Source organism: Empidonax traillii, unplaced genomic scaffold, assembly GCF_003031625.1.
Source record: "Empidonax traillii isolate 1590-97213 ecotype Southwest subspecies unplaced genomic scaffold, ASM303162v1 scaffold870:size258474, whole genome shotgun sequence".
Taxonomy (NCBI): Eukaryota; Metazoa; Chordata; class Aves; order Passeriformes; family Tyrannidae; genus Empidonax; species Empidonax traillii.
The window spans coordinates 140,122-158,540 of NW_020956063.1; the positions used below are offsets into that span (position 1 = coordinate 140,122).

Consider the following 18,419-nt stretch of genomic DNA (forward strand, 5'->3'; position numbering starts at 1 on the left):
GAGGGGACTAAGATAACCTCCCAGCAAGGTTCTTTGCACAGCTCAGGCCAGCAACTGACTGCCCTGCATAGCTCCAACCAGGGCTATATCCAGCTAGCAGAGTCAATGTAGATGTTGTCTTGTCCCAGGCAAGCATGACAGCATGACAGCAGTCCCACTGCAGTATGGGCTGCCCATTTGCCACTCCACAGCAACCTAGGCTCAAGTTCACATCATCTCCCTATAGCACCTGATGAACCATGAATGTCTTAGCAAAGGGCAGTCAAGACTGAACAGTTCTTCCAGCTAATCAAACCCAGCTGTGGAAGCGCTTGCCAAATCCTACTGATATTACTTTGAATTGGAGGGACAAGATTATGATTCACGAGTGCATTAAGCACAGAATTAGTAGGATGAAGGCAGTTTGAATCACATCCCAAGCAATGCAAGCAGCACTCAAAGGCAAGCAGGGACTTTGACAGGAATTTAATAGCAGCCAATAGGTTTTGCAGAGCATCATGCTAGATTAGTCTGAAAAAGAACAATACGAAGACAGATCAGTCCAGTCCTCCTGCTCCAGAAGTTTGCACCATTTCTGTCCAGAAGCATGGACTTGGAATAAAGCTGTAAAATTAATTTTGAAAGGTGCAGCCACAGCAAGAAGCTGGTTGCAGCAAATTCTGAAAGCAGCCTACGTCACAGGATTCAAAGCAGGAGGCCAATAGCACGGCATCACACACAGCAAAGCTTACCTTATGATTTCAGCATACTCCTTGTCTTTTCCTTTACTGTCCCTCCATTTCCTGAACATGACTGATGCATCCACATTGGCAGGAGAGAATGTGTTGGGCTCATTAAGCAAAGAGATTACACTCAGTAAGATAGTCCTGAAAAAGGTAATAATGACAGCAGAGTCAGACCTAACACATTCATGAATTCTGCATGCTGAAAACTTCTTTAGGTGATGCATCAGAAACATGTTTAAAGTCAAAACTTAAGTGAAGAATAATGAAGGATATCTGAGTGTAGTGGGTTGGCCCTGGCTGGATGCCAGGCACCCACCAAAGCTGCTCTATCACTACTGCCCTCTCTGTCTGTACAGAGGAGAGAAAATATAACGAAAGTTCATGGGTTGAGATAAGGACAGGGACAGATCACTCACCAAATACTGTCACAGGCAAAATAGACTTGCATTGAGGATATTAATTGAATTTATTACTAACAAAATCAGAGCAGGATAATAACAAGTAAAATAAAAACACTTTCCCCCACCCCTCCCTCCTTCCCAAGCTCTACCTCCTCCCCCCCAGCAGCACAGTGAGACAGGGAATGGGGGTTACAGTCAGTTCATCACACATTGTTCCTGCTGCTGCTCAGGGAGAGGAGTCCTTTCCCTCCTCCATAAACTTCTCCAACGTGAGTCCATCCCATGGGCAACGGTTCTCCATGAACTGCTGCAATGCGAGTCACTTTTCCACAGGGTCAATCCTTTAGCCACAGGCTGTTCCAACATGGGTCCCCCACAGGGTCAAAAGTAGGAAACGTGCTCTAGCATGGGCTCCTCTCTCCACAGGCTTCCCATGGGTTTACAGCCCTCTTTTGGGCATTTCCCTGCTCCAGCGTGGGTCTCCTCCGTGGGCTGCAGGTGAATCTTTTCACTCCTGTTAACCTCCATAGGCTGCAGGGGCAAGCTGCCTCACCACGGGCTGTACCACAGGCAGCAGGGGAATCTCAGCTCCAGTGCCTGGAGCACCTCCTCCCCCACTGACCTTGGTGTCTGCAGAGTTGTTCACATGTTTTCACTCCACTCTGTCATTCCTGATTGGCTTGGCCTTGGCCAGTTGTGGGTCCATCCTGGAGCCAGCTGTCATTGGCTTTGCTGGACATGGGGGAAGCTTCTAGTAGCTTCTCACAGAAGCCACCCCTGTAGCTCCTCTGCTACCAAAACCTGGCCACACAAACCCAATACACTAAGGACAATAGTTGAAGTAACAGCAGATACTTATGAACTTCAGACTCTGGTCATCAGTGTAGAGAAGATGACACAATACAAACCTATAAGACCTAATCTGATGACAGACTATCATGTCTGTACGCGTTTGTGACAGAGTAGCAGGCAAAGCTTGCATCAGACTAGAATTCAGCTTGTCCATACCACCCATAGATGGTGCAGGGTTGGAAACCTGCTTGGTGAGCCTGTTCCTCATGACATTCATCCTCTCAGCAGAAAGCCAGGCTCTTTGCCTACCCCAAAAACACTACAACTCAAGGGCATCAAATGAGGCTGCACTGACTTCCCTGCCCCACAGTGTATTAAGAGGTTGGAACTGTGGTCAGGTCTCTCAGCCTGTGTGCCAAGACTGCTGTAGCAGCACTTAAAAAACATATGCACTATCTTCCCCTTGCTGTGCTCAACACCCAGGCAAGCTGCCAAGGGCCCAGCAAGATTCAGCTGCTGGTACTCAGCAAAGGCAGCATGAACCAGTCACGTAACCCCTGGCAGACAGATAGCGTTCCTGGATTTCTAGCTGCAGCCCAGAACTAGCCATCTGCCCTGCTCTGCTGACAGTTACCAGGGACAAACACTACTTTCCTTGCCCAGACCCCTCTGCATTTCCTACAACCCTTTGCACTTCAGAGATTGAGCCCTTTGTTCCTCACACAGTGTCACAACCAACACACAACTCAGACAGCTCTACACACCTGGCCACCTGGCTTTAGCTAACACCACAACAGCTTCACACGTCTGTGGTGATCCTGCTGGCAACAGCTTTCAATTTAAATGGAAGGGGAGAATAAGAGACAAGGAATAAGTCTTGAAATACAGCAGTACATAACAACTGCTTTGCAGAACTTGATTAAAGGAGACTACAGCCCCAACTGTAGTTCAGAGCAGGGCATGCCGAGCACATCACCAAGCATATCATATATCTGAGATACAATTCCAGGAAATACTTGGCCATTTGGATGAAGTTTCTTGAAAGATTTTGAAACTAAACACTACACTTTCATCTGGCCAGACTGTTCAGCACAACTATCAGGAGAGTCATATACAATTTACTTTCCAAATAATATAATTCAGTAGGAAAAAGAACAGCAGCTCTGGAAAAAGCTGTCTAGTCAGACTGGAATGACAGGTAGAAGAGAAACCATCTTTTATTTCAACTCAAGAATTTATTTAAAAGCCTTTGAATTCTCAGCAATCAGGCTGCAAAGCCAGCATGTCAGCAACAGCATCGTTACTGTAAAGCAAGCAAAATCTAAAGAAGGCTGAGGACAAGAATTCACATCTGGATATAGCACCTGCTCTACCACACTTCCATCAAGAAAGTGAGGAGAAATCAATTTCCACTACAGTGCCCCAGACTCCAAAGTCACTGCAAAGCTACCTAAACACACCAAGGTAATTGTCTATTAGAGGTGAGACTCTCTGCACTCTTCATTCCTGACCAGCACATTAGATCAGCTCCATCACTGTTGATATCCTTAAGAGCTGGACAGTCTCCTCCAACTCAAACCCTGCTGCTGTAGGTAAGCAAGGTGAACAAAGTACAGTAACAGGAAGGGATCCCAACACAGGGGATCTGACAGGACAGAACCATAAAAAAGTCCAACCATGTGTGACTGAAAACATCCTCAGCATCAGATACAAACTGCACCAGACTGGATACAGACTGACCCTCTCCAGTACTGTCATGGATCTGTTTCTCCCTTGGGCGAGGTTGTTCTGGCATGTTGTTTCATGCAAGTTGTTTGGATGAAGAGTGGGGATTTCAAGCCCACCTTTGCTTTCTTACATCCCCTACCCCATTCTGGAGAACAGTTGTTGTTTAAAAAAAAAAAAGGGACAGGTTAGCTTCAAATGCCTCTGGTACTAAGTGATCCTTTGGGTCTTTTTGTCAGGAAGAAAGCTACCTGGCTAACTGCTCAAGATATCACACTGCAAGAAAGGAGATACACAAATACTGTAAGGCAAACAGCAAGCAGAATAATGCACCAAGTTATTCCTACTGGGCCCAAATACCCAAAAAAGTTCTTTTCCACTAGTGGTACCATGGAACAGTTTGAAAAATCTAACTGTAGGATAACAATGACTGGGGAAGGGCAGAACATTTGAGATAATTTGTTTGAAGAGCATGAAACCCAATTAACAGGACAGAAGTCTCCACATTGTTACCCCAGCATCAGGTCACTTCAGAATCAGCACTTCAGACAACTTGATAAGTCCAGTTCTCACCCAGTTCAAGACCTAAAGCTCCCAATGTCTTAAATTTTGTTCCAAAACTTTCCCAACACAGGCCCTAGTCTTGGAGAGAGATGACAGGCCTTTGAGGTCACTGCTGTACATCACAGATTCACAGTTACCTGACATTTTGGGTAGGGTTCCACCTCTCGGAGGGCAGCTCTCCACTTTGTGGGTCATCTACAGGTGGGTGAAGAATTGAAATACATACATCACCATTCTGCAAGACAGAAACAAAAGTTGAGAATAGCCTGGCTTGAGGCAGAGGTCTGACAACACAACCAAACCAGCTGACCCAAACTACTGGCCAAAGGGATATTCCATACCATATGACATCAGCTCAGACATAAAAGCTAAGGAAAGGAGGAGGAAGGGGGGGGGGCATTTGTTATTGACAATGTTTGCCTTCTGGAACAACTGCTACATGTTCTGAAGCTCTGCTTCCCGGGAAGTGGTCAGACACCACTTGCTGATGGGAAATAGAGAATAAAATTTTTTTTTATTTTGTCTTCGCTTCTGCATGCACAAACTGTCACTTTTGCTTTAGTCAACTGCCTTACCTCAACTTATGAGTCATTTTCCATCTTATTTTCTCTCTTCTGTCTGACTGGGAAGGGGAGTGATAGAGCAACTTGGTGGGTACCTGGTGTCCAGCCCAGGTCAACCCACTACAGTCTTCTTGGTGCCCAAACGCGGGGTGAGACAAAGGCAGTTACACATATATATATTGCATGCCATAGTAATAGTAGTTATTGAGTAGCAAGCTCCTGTGCGGGACATGGAGTTTGTCAGCTGCACTGCTTATCTCTTTATTTTGCTGAGTTTGGGAACATACTAATACAAACAAGCTCTAAGCTTTGCCCTGCCTTGCTGTGCTGGGGGAGTTATTTCATGGACAAGATAAGGGAATACATCTTCTTCCCTACCCGGGATTAATGTGGATGGTTTTATTATGCAGGCTCCTGTGATGGTTTTGGTCTAGGCCTTCCTGGTGACCAGCTTGTAACCAAGGAAGTGGCCATGTACCCAGTATTCCATATGATTTTTACGTAAACCAGAGTATAAATAAGTTGGAGATTAGAGACCTCACTCTGCAAGGAACAGTGGGTCCTTGCGTTGGTCTCGCTCATCTAAGGCTGAGGCCTGCAGCGTCCACTGACCTGCCACATGGAGGTTTGGAGAGTGCTGGCCGTGTCTGCCAATCCTGCTTTTCTAAGGGACGTGGTGAGATCTGTTTTGCTAGTTATTAGTATAGTTCTTGAGTTTGATTGCGTATATCTGTTTGGTGTCCCTTTTTGTCCCCTTTTGTCCCTTTTTCCCCTTTCCCTTTCCCTTTGGGGGATGTTTGGATTCCCTTTTGCTGTGTACATAGCATCTTAACTGTATATAACTGTAATATATGTAAATATATATATTTTTATATAAGTAGCTTGATTTTGGGTTCTTAAATTTTTAATAGTTTTTTTTCCTTTGCCCTAAGCGAAGAAGGGAGGGGGAAAGGGTTTGTTACTGTGAGTTCGGGCATTTGGCAGGGAGCCATGTCCGAACTATCACAGCTCCTGAGGTCCTTGCTCATCCTTATGTGAGCTGTTTAATACCACTAATTAATACTGTTAGCACATTATGGGGTTTGTGGAACCTGGTGTTGTCCTGGTGTAAAAGAAAACAAATCTTGGGTGAGGCAATATTGAAATGTGACCTGAAGCATCTGGTCCTTGTGTGTCAGTGTGTGTGGAAGGATTTGGGCAGGTTCCTAGGGCAGTTAACACCTCCCATTACATGGGACTTCACACCTGAACAGGTATTCAACCCTAGCAAACTGACACATCACCTGATGGAATGGTGCCTTGCCTATCCCAATCAAAACCAGCAGCTTCTCACCCTGTACTGGGGCCTGGCCTGTGCCTATCGAGCCACAGTTCAGTACTCTCAGAGGACTGTAGTGGAGGCAGGGACCCAAACCATAATGGAGGACACTCTGGCTGAGACAGGGACTCAAACCACAACAACTACAGTCATTGCCCCAGTAGTGAAAAAGTGGACAAAGAGAACAAAACATCCATACCATCGATTTGAAAGGAAGGAAGGGAAGGAGGAAGAGGAGGAGAAAGAACCAAGAAAAGAAGGGTCTGATCAAGAAGCCAGTCCTTCAACAAAGAAACTGGAGAAAGGAATGAGACAAATCAAACAGGAAACCTAAGTTACCCAGTCCCTGACCTTATCAGAACTTCGAGACTTGTGAAAAGATTACAGCCCCCAGCCAGGTGAGCGGATTTCTACCTGACTGCTTCGATGTTGGGATAAAGGGGCTGACAGTCAGCAATTGGAAGGTCATGAAGCCCAACAGTTGGAATCCCTTGACAGAAGTCAGGGAATTAAAAAATTAATTGGAAAAGAGGCAGTAATTTGTAGTCTCTGGAGACAGCTCCTCTCAAGTGTGAGGGCAAGATATCCATTTAAGGAAGATCTTGTGAACTCCCCAGGAAAGTGGACCACTGCAGACAAAAGTATCCAGTACTTGAGTGAATTAGCAGCGCTGGAAGTCATCTATAGTAATCTAAAAAGTGATATCCCTAAAGATCTAGGCCATGTGGAGGAAAGTGTTTCAAAGTGCCCCTGCATCATATTCCAACAGCTTGGCAGCAATGTATTACCAGGAAATGGATACACTAACTCTGAAGAGAGCATCTTCCTGGCTCCAAAACTTTGAAGAAAATCTCTGTACCTCCTCATGCCTATGGGCATGTACCTCAGCTCTCAGGAGCAACCCAAGAAATCAGTCCTCTCCTGCCCTGGTCAGAGGGAAATGAAGCTCCAAGCGCAGGCCACGTGGTGCTGTTGGAGAATGCAGCAAGGCCACAGCCTGACAGCATGGAAAAGAATGTAAATAAGAGGTGAACATCCAATCATATGTGAAAGCTAGTGGTAAATATAGATAATAGAGCTAAGAATAGTGTTAGTATGTAAGATTCTAGGAGACAGTATGTGAGTGCAGCTGTGTGAAGACAATGTAATATCATGGGAAAAGAAGGAACTGAGAATTTCCATAAACAAGGATTGAGGGTGGATCTGACTGTTAAGGCTGTTACCAATCGTAGAGCTAGGTTACAGAATATTAATGATCTTATTATGTATCCTATATAAGCCGTGATGTATAATCAATAAACGAAGCTTGCTTGATACTCATATTGAGCGTCCCTGACTTCCTGAGCTGTGACATGGTGCAATCTGTTTTTTTCTGCAGGGCCAGGGGGAGGACATGAAGAAGTGGGATGGTGAACCCACCTTTAAGCTGGAAGCCTGTGTACATGAACTGAGAGGGAAGGGAGCTGTTAAGAAGTGTCAGTGTAGTTGCTGCAGACACAAGAAGGCAATCAGTGATCTCCCAGACATAGAAGAACTGAGATCACCTCCCTTGATCCTGTTGAGGGGACTTCTGGTCTGGCATTGCAAGGGTCAGACAGGGAACACTGACCAGGAAAAGGAATAAAGGGTCCCTGCCTTTGGCCAGGAGGAGGAAAGGGATGACCAGGCATACTGGACTGTGTGGATTCAATGGCTTGGCACATCAGATCCACAGAAGTATAAGGCTTTAGTAGACACTGGTGCACAGTGTACACTGGTGCCATCAGGATATAGAGACACAGAAACCATCTGGCTCTCTGGACTGACAGAGGGATGCCAAGAATTGTCTGTATTGGAGGCTGAGGTGAGCTTAACAGGGGAAAAGTTGGGAAAGCACCCCATTGTGACTGACCCAGAGGCCCCTTGTATCCTTGGCATCAACTACCCCAGGAGAAGGTACTTCAAGGATCCAAAGGGGTACCAATGGGCTTTTGGTGTAACTACTGTGAATACAGAGAAGATCAAGTGTGGGATTTAGACAGGCTAAAGGCCTGGGGGAAAGAACCAAACCCTAACAGCACACATTGGGCTAAGCTGAGCACAGAGCAATTCATTACAGGAATGAAACTGCTGCCCAAAAGCCTGCCTTGTCCCCAGGTAACAACAGCAGCCAATCAGATGCTGCAGTCACAGGTTTTGCCTTATAAGGAATGTTTTTGTGTTTGTGTAAGGTTATAAAAACCTGCGTCCTGTCAAAAGTTATTCCAGCTCCCTTCTCTTACTGAGTCCATGCTCTGTCCCTCTCCTCCCCCTGGGATTGTGATTTAATGCGTCACAATCAAGTAGCTATCTACCCTGCCTGGTCTCTAGAAGATCCCTTCATTGTGAGATTTCTGCAAGTTGAAGACCAGCATGTGCCAATTGCTACTGGGACAATGCACTAGCAGCAATATCCCACCAACTGAGATTCCCTGGCTCACTCACCTTTCAATAGTCTCATATGGCCAGTCCAAAAATCTGACAGAGGGTGGAGGTTAACAGTAGGCTATTGTGGCCTGAACGAAACAATGCCACCACTGAGTGCAGCTGTAGAAGACATGCTAGAGCTCCAATATGGAGTCGAAGACAACCAAGTGGTGTGCTGCAACTGACATTGCCAATGCATTTCTCTTAAACCCTCTGGCAACAGAGTGAAGACCACAGTTTGCTTTCACGTGGAAGGGTGTCCAATATACCTGGAATTGACTGCCCCAGGGGTGGAGATGTGACCTTTCCATCTGTCATGGACTGATCCAGACTGCACTGGAACAGGGTGATGCCCCTGAACATCTACAATATACTGATGACATCATTGTGTGGGGCAACACAGCAGAAGAAGTGTTTGATAAGGGAAAAAGAATAATTCAAATTCTTCTGAAAGCTGGGTTTGCCATAAAGAAAAGCAAGGTCAAGGGACCTGCACAGGAGATTCAGTTTTTGGGACTAAAATGACAGGATGGACACTGTCACGACCCTATGGATATGGTCAACAGGATAACAACTATGTCTCCACCAACTAACAAGAAGGAAACACAACCTTCCCTAGGCCTTGTGGGGTTCTGGAGGATGCAGAATACCAGGTTACAGTCAGCTTGTGAGCCCCCTCTATCAAGTGACCCGAAAGAAGAACCATTTTGAGTGGGGTCTTGAGCAACGACAGGCCTTTGAGCAGATCAAACAGGAGATAGCCCGTGCAGTAGCTCTGGGGCCTGTTGGAACAGGACCAGCTGTGTGAAATATCCTCTCCACGGCAGCTGGGGAGCATGGTCTCACCTGGAGCATCTGGCAAAGAACCTCAGGAGAAACCTGAGGTTGACCATTAGGGTTTTGGAGCCTGGGTTATGGAGGATCAGAAGGCCCACTAAGCTCCTAGTGAAAAGGAGATATTAGCAGCCTATGAGGGGGTTCAAGCAGCCTCAGAAGTTGTTGGAACAGAAACATATCTCCTCTTGGCATTGTGATTGCCCATGCTGCACTGGATGTTCAAAGGGAGCATCCCCTCAACACATCACGCAACCAGTGCTACATGAAGTGGGTAGCTTTGATCACACAAAAAGCTCGACTGGGGAAACCCAATTTCCCAGGAATCCTGAAAGAGATTATGGACTAACCAGAAGGCAGGGATTTTGGAGCATTGCCTGAGGAGATGACTCGTGCCCAAGAAGCACCACCATATAATGAGTTATCATAAGACGAAAGAGGCTACACTCTTTTTACTGGTGGATCTTGCTGTGGGATAGGAAATAATTGGAGGTAGAAAGCTGCTGTGTGGAGTCCCACACGATGAGTCAATGAGACCACTGAAGGAGAAGGCAAATCAATTCAATTTGCAGAAGTGGAAACCATCCAAATAGCCCTAAAGACTGCCAAATGAAAAAAGCAAACTGTACTATATCTCTATACTGACTCCTGGATGGTGGCTAATGCCCTGTGGGTGTGGCTACAGCAGTGGAAGAAGACAAATTGGCAATGCAGGGCAAACCCATCTGGGCTGCTGCGTTGTGGCAGGACATCGCTGCACAGGTGAAAAACATGACTGAAGGTATGTCATGTAGATGCTCACATGCCCAAAAGTCGCACCACTGAAGAACATCAGAACAATAAGCAGGTGGATAAGGCTGCCAAGATTGGAATAGCCCAGGTAGACTTGGACTGGGAGCTGAAGGATGAGCTATTTATAGCCTGATGGGCCCATGAAACATCTGGACATCTAGGAAGAGATGCGACATACAGATGGGGTCATGATCAAGGGGTGGACCTGACCATGGAGGCCATCACACAGGTCATTCATGAATGTGAAACATGTGCTGCAATCAAGCGAGCCATGCAAGTAAAATCTCCCTGAAACAAAGGGCAGTGTCTGTGTTTCCAATATTTGGAGGCCTGGCAAATTGACTACATTGGACCATAGCCACGAACACACCAGGGCAAGAGCTACAGACTCATCATGGTGGAGGCAACAACTGGCTGACTGGAAACATATCCTGTAAACCAGGCCACTGCTTGAAACACCGTCTTAAGACTTGGGAGACACGTTTTGTGGTGACATGGTACCCCAGAGAAAATTGAATCAGACAATGGGACTCATTTTCAAAACAACCTCATAAACTCCTGGGGAAAGAAACACATCATTGAGTGGATGTATCACATTCGCCATCACCCACAAGCCTCTGGAAAGATTGAAAGATATAACGGACTGCTGAAGACTATGGTAAGAGCATTGGGCAATGGGACATAGAAGCATTGGGATAAAAATTTAGCAGAAGCCACTTGGCTGTTTAACACCAGAGGATCTGCCAACTGCCCTGGTCTTGCCCACACAAAATCCCTACATACTGTGGGAGGAGATAAGGTCTCCATACTACACGTGGGGAAGTGGCTGTGGAAGCCAGTGTGGGTTTCTCCTTCCATGGCAAACCCATCCATGGGATTGTCTGCTCAGGGAGCAGGGTGTACCTTGTGGGTAACGCAAAAGAATGGGGAGACCTGGTGTGTGCCTCAAGGAGATTTAACCTTGGGGGGGAAAAGAGTCTGTGATGTGAGTTGTATATTGCAGGAAGTAAAGTAGCAGGAATTACATAAACCAACAGAGTGAATTCTGTGAGGAGCAAGGAGCGTGAATCGATGTACTGGTTTAAAAGTAAACCGGTGGGAGAAATGAACTCTACTTGAGAGACTACAAGTCAGAGTTACAATTTACTAAAAATAAATTACAATAGATGCAACAATACAGAGAAAAACTGGTTTTAACCCACAAAACCAGATGTATAACCCAGCTCCCTGGGATAACAACAGAACAGTGTTCATTGGCCCCTGTGTTGAACACCACATGGCCCCCTTGGGGGCAAAGTAAAAGGAAAGGAAAACCTGTTGGTCCAGATGATGGTCACAGTTCTGTCGAAGTAACGATCAAAGTCTTGTCGAGAGTGACAGTAGCAGTCCTGTTGAAGTTCTGGTCCTCTTCTGGATCCAACCAGTGGTACCAGAAATCCCAAACCCCCAAGATTATTTATTCTCAGGTTCAGGTGGGAATGTACCAGTACCTTCCCCAGGGCAGGGTGATTTAACTCTGTGAGTCATGGGATATTTTTGGAATCTTTGATGGTCTAGGTCTTTGCAGCTGCCTGTTGTGCCAGTCTAGTATGGCCCATTATCAGAGATGATCCCTCAGGCTGGATGTGAAGGTGCTAATGCCTCCCCAGAGGGGAGTTATCACAGCTGAGTCATTGATGTGAAGACAAAGACACACTCCCCTTCCTCACAGGGCTCTTTAACACCCAGATTATAGCCTGAGGTGTCACGTGTGCCCTGGGCAGCTGCTGTAAACAATCCATTATTAACAGTCCATCAGAAATGACATAGAGGGTATAGAAAACACAGTTTGGTTATACCCACATAGTGATAAACTGGTCCTGTAACTAGGAAAGATGACTCAGGCCAGTGTGTGTGCCCAAGGATGGATTGTGCTTCTTCCCCTGTCCTGAGTACTCATCCTAATGGAATGGAGCTCAAGCCATGGCCTGTTTTTGAACATCTGGAGGGGTGGAGGAACCCCATGAAATGGGAAAATAATGCCTGTCTGTGAAAGGATGGGGGATAGTAGTTAATAAAAATGTATAAATCTGTATGTTGGGTATAAACTCTGGGTTGTTGAGCCTGGAGAAGAGGCTCAGGGGAGACCTCATCACTCTCTACAACTCCCTGACAGGAGGTTGTAGCCAGGTGGGGGTTGGTCTCTTCTCCCAGGAACCAGCAGTAGGACAAGACAGCACAATCTCAAGCTCCACCAGGGGAAGTTTAGGTTGGATATTAGGAAGAAATTCTTTACAGAGAGAGTAATCAGCCATTGGAATGGGCTACCCAGGGAAGTGGTGGATTCACTGTCCCTGGAGGTTTTTGAGACTGGATGTGGCATCAGTGCCATGGTCTGGGAACCATGGCGGGGTTGGATCAAGGGTTGGACTTGATGATCTCAGAGGTCTTTTCCAACCTAGTTGATTCTATTATTAAGATAGTTTAAGAATGTAGATTATGTTGTAAATGTTGGTAAGAAGGGATTTCAGTAATGAGAATTAAAAACAATGGAATAATTAGGATATATATGTATCAGATTATGTGGGTATGACACTGATGCCTCAGAGCTTTTTGTGTTTTTTAATTTTTGTAAATTTTAGAAGTAGTTGTGTAGTGAAGGTAGATTTTAATGTAGCTGTATTATCCCATACCCTGTAGCATAATGTTTACACATACCTAACCCTATTACCCCATTTCATATCAATCCCTCTAAATTCCATTACTGTGTTTAGTCTTCTTTTCAAGGTAGAATTGTAGGCCTGGACCAGAAGATATCACACAGACATAGAAACCTTCAAGCCCAGAACTTTGGAGGAACTCCAAAGACCATGCGTGCTGCGAAGCAGATGAAGATGAGGAAGAAGGGGTCCCAAACTCCCCCCGACTCAATTCCCGAAGAGGTGTGTCAGGGGGCAGAATGGGGCAGAACCGAGAGGTGGAAAAATTTGGCTTAGATGGACCTTATTATAAATCATAGAACCCCTGTCTTAAGCATGCACATGGTATGTATTCCTCTAGGCCTATGGACTCATTAAAGCACCTGCTCTCTTACCTCCTATACTAAATTGGCCTGGAGTTTTTTCTCCGCGATCTTTTAGGCAACAATGCAAATGGTATGGAATAAGGGGTGGACATTGTATTTGGTCTGACTGAGATGGAGTTAATTTCCCCATAACAGAACTACTACTGTGCTTTGCATTGGTAGCTGGAAAGATGTTAATAACACACCAGTGTTTTGTCTACTGCTATGTGTGCAAACTTTTGCTTTTGCTTTAATAAAATGCCTTAACCTGTGAATTGTTTCCCATTGTGTTCTCTTTCCCCTCTCCAACTGAGAAGGGGGAATGGTAGAGCAGCTTGGTGGGCACCTGGTGTGCAGCCAAGGTCAACCCACCACATCAGTGGTAGCAGAGTCAGTTCCAGGAATTTTTTAATTGAATGGCTTAGCACACTCTTCTAGCTCAGGTATCAAAACAATGCTTCTCCCAGGACACTAGGATGTTGAACAGATGGTGTGGGGCAGTCTTACACATTTCCCTCAGGACACAGCTAGCTCTTCAGGTGAAAAAGCAGGAGATGCTCTCTGAAAGTTTCACTGTAAATCCCTTCCAGCATGCAAGAGGAAGACTATTTTGGCAGCATATGGAAACCATACAGCTACATACTTGTCAGTCTGTGTCAATCTACTCACAGTGTTATGGACTGAATATAGATTTAAAGCTCCATGGCACCTACCATTTATAAACAGTTTAAGAAGGCTATAAAAACAATTCTTCATCAGCAACAGCACTCTGACACAAGTACTTTGTAGGACTGCTGTAGCAGTATCCACCACAGCTGATAGTCTTCACTGAAGTTAACTCCAGGGGATCATGGGGTCCCAATGCCAGATAAGGTGGAGGTGCAGATGGGGCCTGAGGCCAGACAGCAGATGTTTGCCTCTCCAGGGCCCACTGGCTTGCTGCCTCTTGCACCCGGCTGTGGGATGACTTACAAGTTCTCAGAGGCAGCCTTACACCTTCAGGTGGCATAGCCTCAACTAATGGGCAGCCCCCACACTGTCCCTTATCATCCTGTCATGGGTTTTAGATTTTCTTCTTGAATTTTCCTATGCCACCATAAGGGGGCGCATGCCAACAGCACTGCAAGGCATTCGCCACAGTGGTACTGGACCACTTCTTCAGCATGATGCTCCAAAGGGCCACGGCAGACCTCGATGATGAAAATGGTGTCTACATTCGATATCGTACCGATGGGAGCCTATTCAACCTAAGGCGACTGAAGGCCCACACTAAGACCTTAAACCATCTTGTCCGTGAGCTGCTTTACGCTGATGATGCTGCCCTCATCGCCCACACAGAAGTAGCTCTGCAGCATTTAACATCCTGCTTTGCAGAGGCTGCTGAGCTTTTTGGTCTGGAAGTCAGCTTGAAGAAGACAGAAGTTTTCTATCAGCCTGCACCTCAGGAAGTCTTCCATCATCCCCATATCACCATTGGTGAAACAGCACTCAAATCAGTCCAGTTTAATTACCTGGGGAGCATCATCTCCTCAGATGGTAAGATTGATGCTGAAATAGACAACAGGTTAGCAAAGGCATACAGTGCTTTTGGTAAACTCCATAAAAGAGTGTGGCAAAACAAACACCTGAAGAAAAGTACTAAGATCAGTGTTTACAGAGCCGTTGTACTGTCTACTCTTTTATATGGATCTGAATCATGGGTCATTTACCAGCATCACTTGCATCTCTTAGAACGCTTCCATCAGTGCTGCCTCCGTACAATCCTTAACATCCACTGGACTGACTATGTGACACGTCTGTCCTTGAACAGGCAGCAGTCACGAGTATTGAGGCCATGCTGCTGAGAACTCAGCTGCGTTGGGCAGGGCATGTCTCCAGGATGCAGGACCACCGCCTCCCTAAGATCATGCTATATGGAGAACTTGCCACTGGCTACCGCAAGAGAGGAGGCCCGAAGAGGAGATACAAGGGCTGCCTGAAACAATCCCTCAGCCTTGACCATATTGATCACCACCATTGGTCTACCCTGGCCTCCAATCGGGAGGCCTGGAGACACACCATCTATAACGCTGCTGCTGTTTTTGAGAATACACGTAGGACTACTCTCGAGGAGAAAAGACAACGCAGAAAGAATTGCGTCTCATCTATATCACCTGGGGAGTCTTTCTGCTGTGCCTTCTGCAACCGGACTTGTCTATCTTGCATTGACCTTTTTAACCATCAGCGCGCTTGTAGCAAGCGTGGGTAGAGCCCTTCTCAAATCTTCGTTCGCGAAGCCTAGCAATGATGATGACTGGACCAACCGCCCACGGACGGGGGGGGGGGGGGCAAGATCCCCTAGGCAGAGACCCCCTGAGAACTGGAAAGAATAAAAGGGGAGCTGTTCCTGACTTTGCTCTCTCTCTCGCTGGTGATGCTCACTGCCTGCATTGATTTGGGAAACCCCTGTGCGGGTTCAGCAGCCCCACACTGACTTGCCGCTGTGGCTCCTGCCATGACTTGCGGCCCAAAGTTGTTGATCTGATTCACCTCCCATGCGCGAGTCTGGAATCACCCAGCTACCACCCGGCTGCAGCCCTCCTGTCTGTCAATGCCACAACCACTGGAGCCTTGGTGTCCCCACACCCCACAACAGCTGCTGGTTGGGAAGTTTCCTTTGTGTGGGATGAGCACAGCCACACTTGCTGCATCGTGTGGAGCCTGCTCTGCACCCTCTGCTGCAGACCGTCAGAAACACGGTACTGTGCGCCTGATACCAGCACCACATACCAAAGTTCTTCCTGCTGCTGCTGCTGCCTCCTGGTTTGCCGCAACTGCTCGCGGCTCTGACCTGCCACTTTCCCGCCACCTGCAACCATCGTTGCTGCTTCCACATGGCAGCCACCTTGCCACCAGGGCCATGTGACCATGCCAGAACTGTGTTGTCTCCCCGGCAATGCAGAAGTGAAGAGAGTGATTTCTGGGTGACTTTTTTTCTCTGTTATTGTGTGGGTGTTGTTTTTGTTCTGTTTTGTTCCCTGGTTTTCAGTAAACTGTTTATTTAATTTCTACTCCTTGCTCATAAGTCTCATAATTTTTTTTCAAATTTACAATAAGTCCAACAGGGAGGGGTTTCTGTTTCATCTGAGGTCCCACCTCCCTGGCAACATTGTCTTTAACCCAAGACACACCCTGATCCAAGACAGGTTAATGATAGGAACAAGAGAGAAGCTGCAGATCAGTTCTGTTCAAGACCACAGGTTGCTACTTCCCCATGCATCTGGTCTCATCTACATTCTGAGGATCCTCCAACCCTGCTCAACACACAGGAGCCAAGACACAAAGTAGCACTGTGATAGCATCCGTGCCTTTGAACTCAAGCCAGTGATCACAGCTACAGATAACAGTTCACCTGAAGGACATTTCTTTTATAGCCAAATGAGATCCTTCTTCAACACTGGAGGCATATTTCAGCAGCTCACTAACCATTCCAGATATGCTAATTAGCAAGCCCTCATCATTTGAAAAAGTTTTGTCAAGAACACAACAAAAAACAGCAACATAGCATTTGGAGCTGCTGAATACCCAAGCGACTACTTATGTTGCTGGAACAGTTTGCCATAAAAAGGAAACTGCCTTGTTAGGATTCCAACAGGCTTGTACAATCTTGTTGTCGTGGTTTTGCCCAGCCGGCCAACCCCTGGGGCTGAGAATAGTTTTGTCTAGGTGAATTTCCGAACAAGAAACCAATTAAAACTCTCAGTAACGCCTTTGCTAATTACATATTTAAGAAAAATGGAAGAGAAGGCTTGTGTCGCAGTTGAAATTAAGCAGTCATGTAGGAGGGGTAGCAACGGGCCCCGAGTGGGCCAAGGCCCCCTCCTTCCCCGACCCTGGGCCAGGGGCAGGTGTAGCACTGAAACTCCCCCTTTTCTTCTGTAAGAGAGTGAAGAAAAAAAAAATTTAAAAAACGAACTGCTTAGACAGAAACTGCGGCAGAAGAATTTCAGCAAAGAGATAACGAAATGTTCAAGGCCAAAGCTACAGTAGGAAAGAGAGAAAAGAGAAATTAGAAAGGGGGGGCTACTTCTTCCCCCTTTCACTCTCTCCCTTCAACAGGGAAAAGACTGAAAAAATAAATCCCTACTACCTGTAGAAGATTATTGGAGTGAGGAGACCCCCATGCGGCTCACAGAGGAACTTGTGGATGTACCAGAGAATTGAGACTTTATGAGAAGGACTGAGGTGAGGCAGAGTCCTGTTGGAGATTTGTGACCCTGAGAGAACTTCACGCTGGAGTAAGAACGGCTCAGGTGAGATGTTGGGATCTCAGTGAGAGATCCATGCTACTAGTGCTGAAGATTTGTGACCTTGAGAGAACCTCACGCTGGAGTAAGACGGCCCAGGTGGGATGTTGGGATCCGAGTGAAGGATCCATGCTAGACCCATGCTGGAAAAGTCTATCAAAGACTGTTCTCCCATGGAGAGGGACCTCCATAGAGAACAGGGGTAGACTTATAAGCCATTATCCTCTGTAACTCTGTGAAAAAAGATCCATGGTAGGCAAGTGTCCCCTTGTAAGTCCATGAAAGAAGATCCTTCAGAACCTGGGTAACCCCCCAGCCTCCGACCTTAGCCCAGGAGGAAGGTAAGCCCAACTCTGGAGGCCAACACAGAGAAGGAAAGAGAATTCCAGCTGCGACGAAAGTGCTGCAGAGTTACTGGAGAGAGAAAGCTAGAACTCTAAAAATGGAGAAAAGGACTGCTTGTCCTCCTTAAACTGATATAAAGGGGGGAGAAGTATTTCTGTAAATACATAGTACTTTTACTTAAGTAGAATTATTGTAGATATAGTTCTTTAGTAGTTTTTATTTTGCTAATAATAAATATTCATATTATTTTCCCCAAAATTCAGTCTCTTTTGTCTGCATAAACCTTCTCTCAACTGACAGTAATTGTGCGAGGAGTGTAAGCAAATTGACCCAGAGCAAAACCACGACACTTGTATAACCTAATATCTTTTTAATGTGAAGTTAACCTTACTAATGTTAGATTATATTTCACAGCCTATTCTGGTTTTATTCATAATTTCCATGATTTTACCCAGTTTCTCCTTTAACCATCTTCTGGGAGATGGCAGCCAGGAGAGGCCATCATTGCACTCAGGGGAATTTACTCATACGATCAGGTCAGCAGCATGTGGACAAGCAGATATTCAGCCATACAAAGATATAGAGG

At 46.2% G+C, this 18,419-nt stretch overlaps 1 protein-coding gene across 1 annotated transcript in view; it reads right to left on the bottom strand.

The window, feature by feature from the left end:
* The window catches only part of LOC114067151 (ubiquitin-conjugating enzyme E2 R2), a 110,370-nt gene that overhangs the window by 14,267 nt on the left and 77,684 nt on the right, over nucleotides 1-18,419 (bottom strand). Inside the window, exons 3-4 of the mRNA XM_027902417.1 lie at nucleotides 4,345-4,442; nucleotides 732-866 (exon numbers count right to left, since the gene is read on the bottom strand). Of these exons, the coding sequence (XP_027758218.1) occupies nucleotides 732-866; nucleotides 4,345-4,442 (233 nt within the window). The remainder of the gene's footprint in view (nucleotides 1-731; nucleotides 867-4,344; nucleotides 4,443-18,419) is intronic.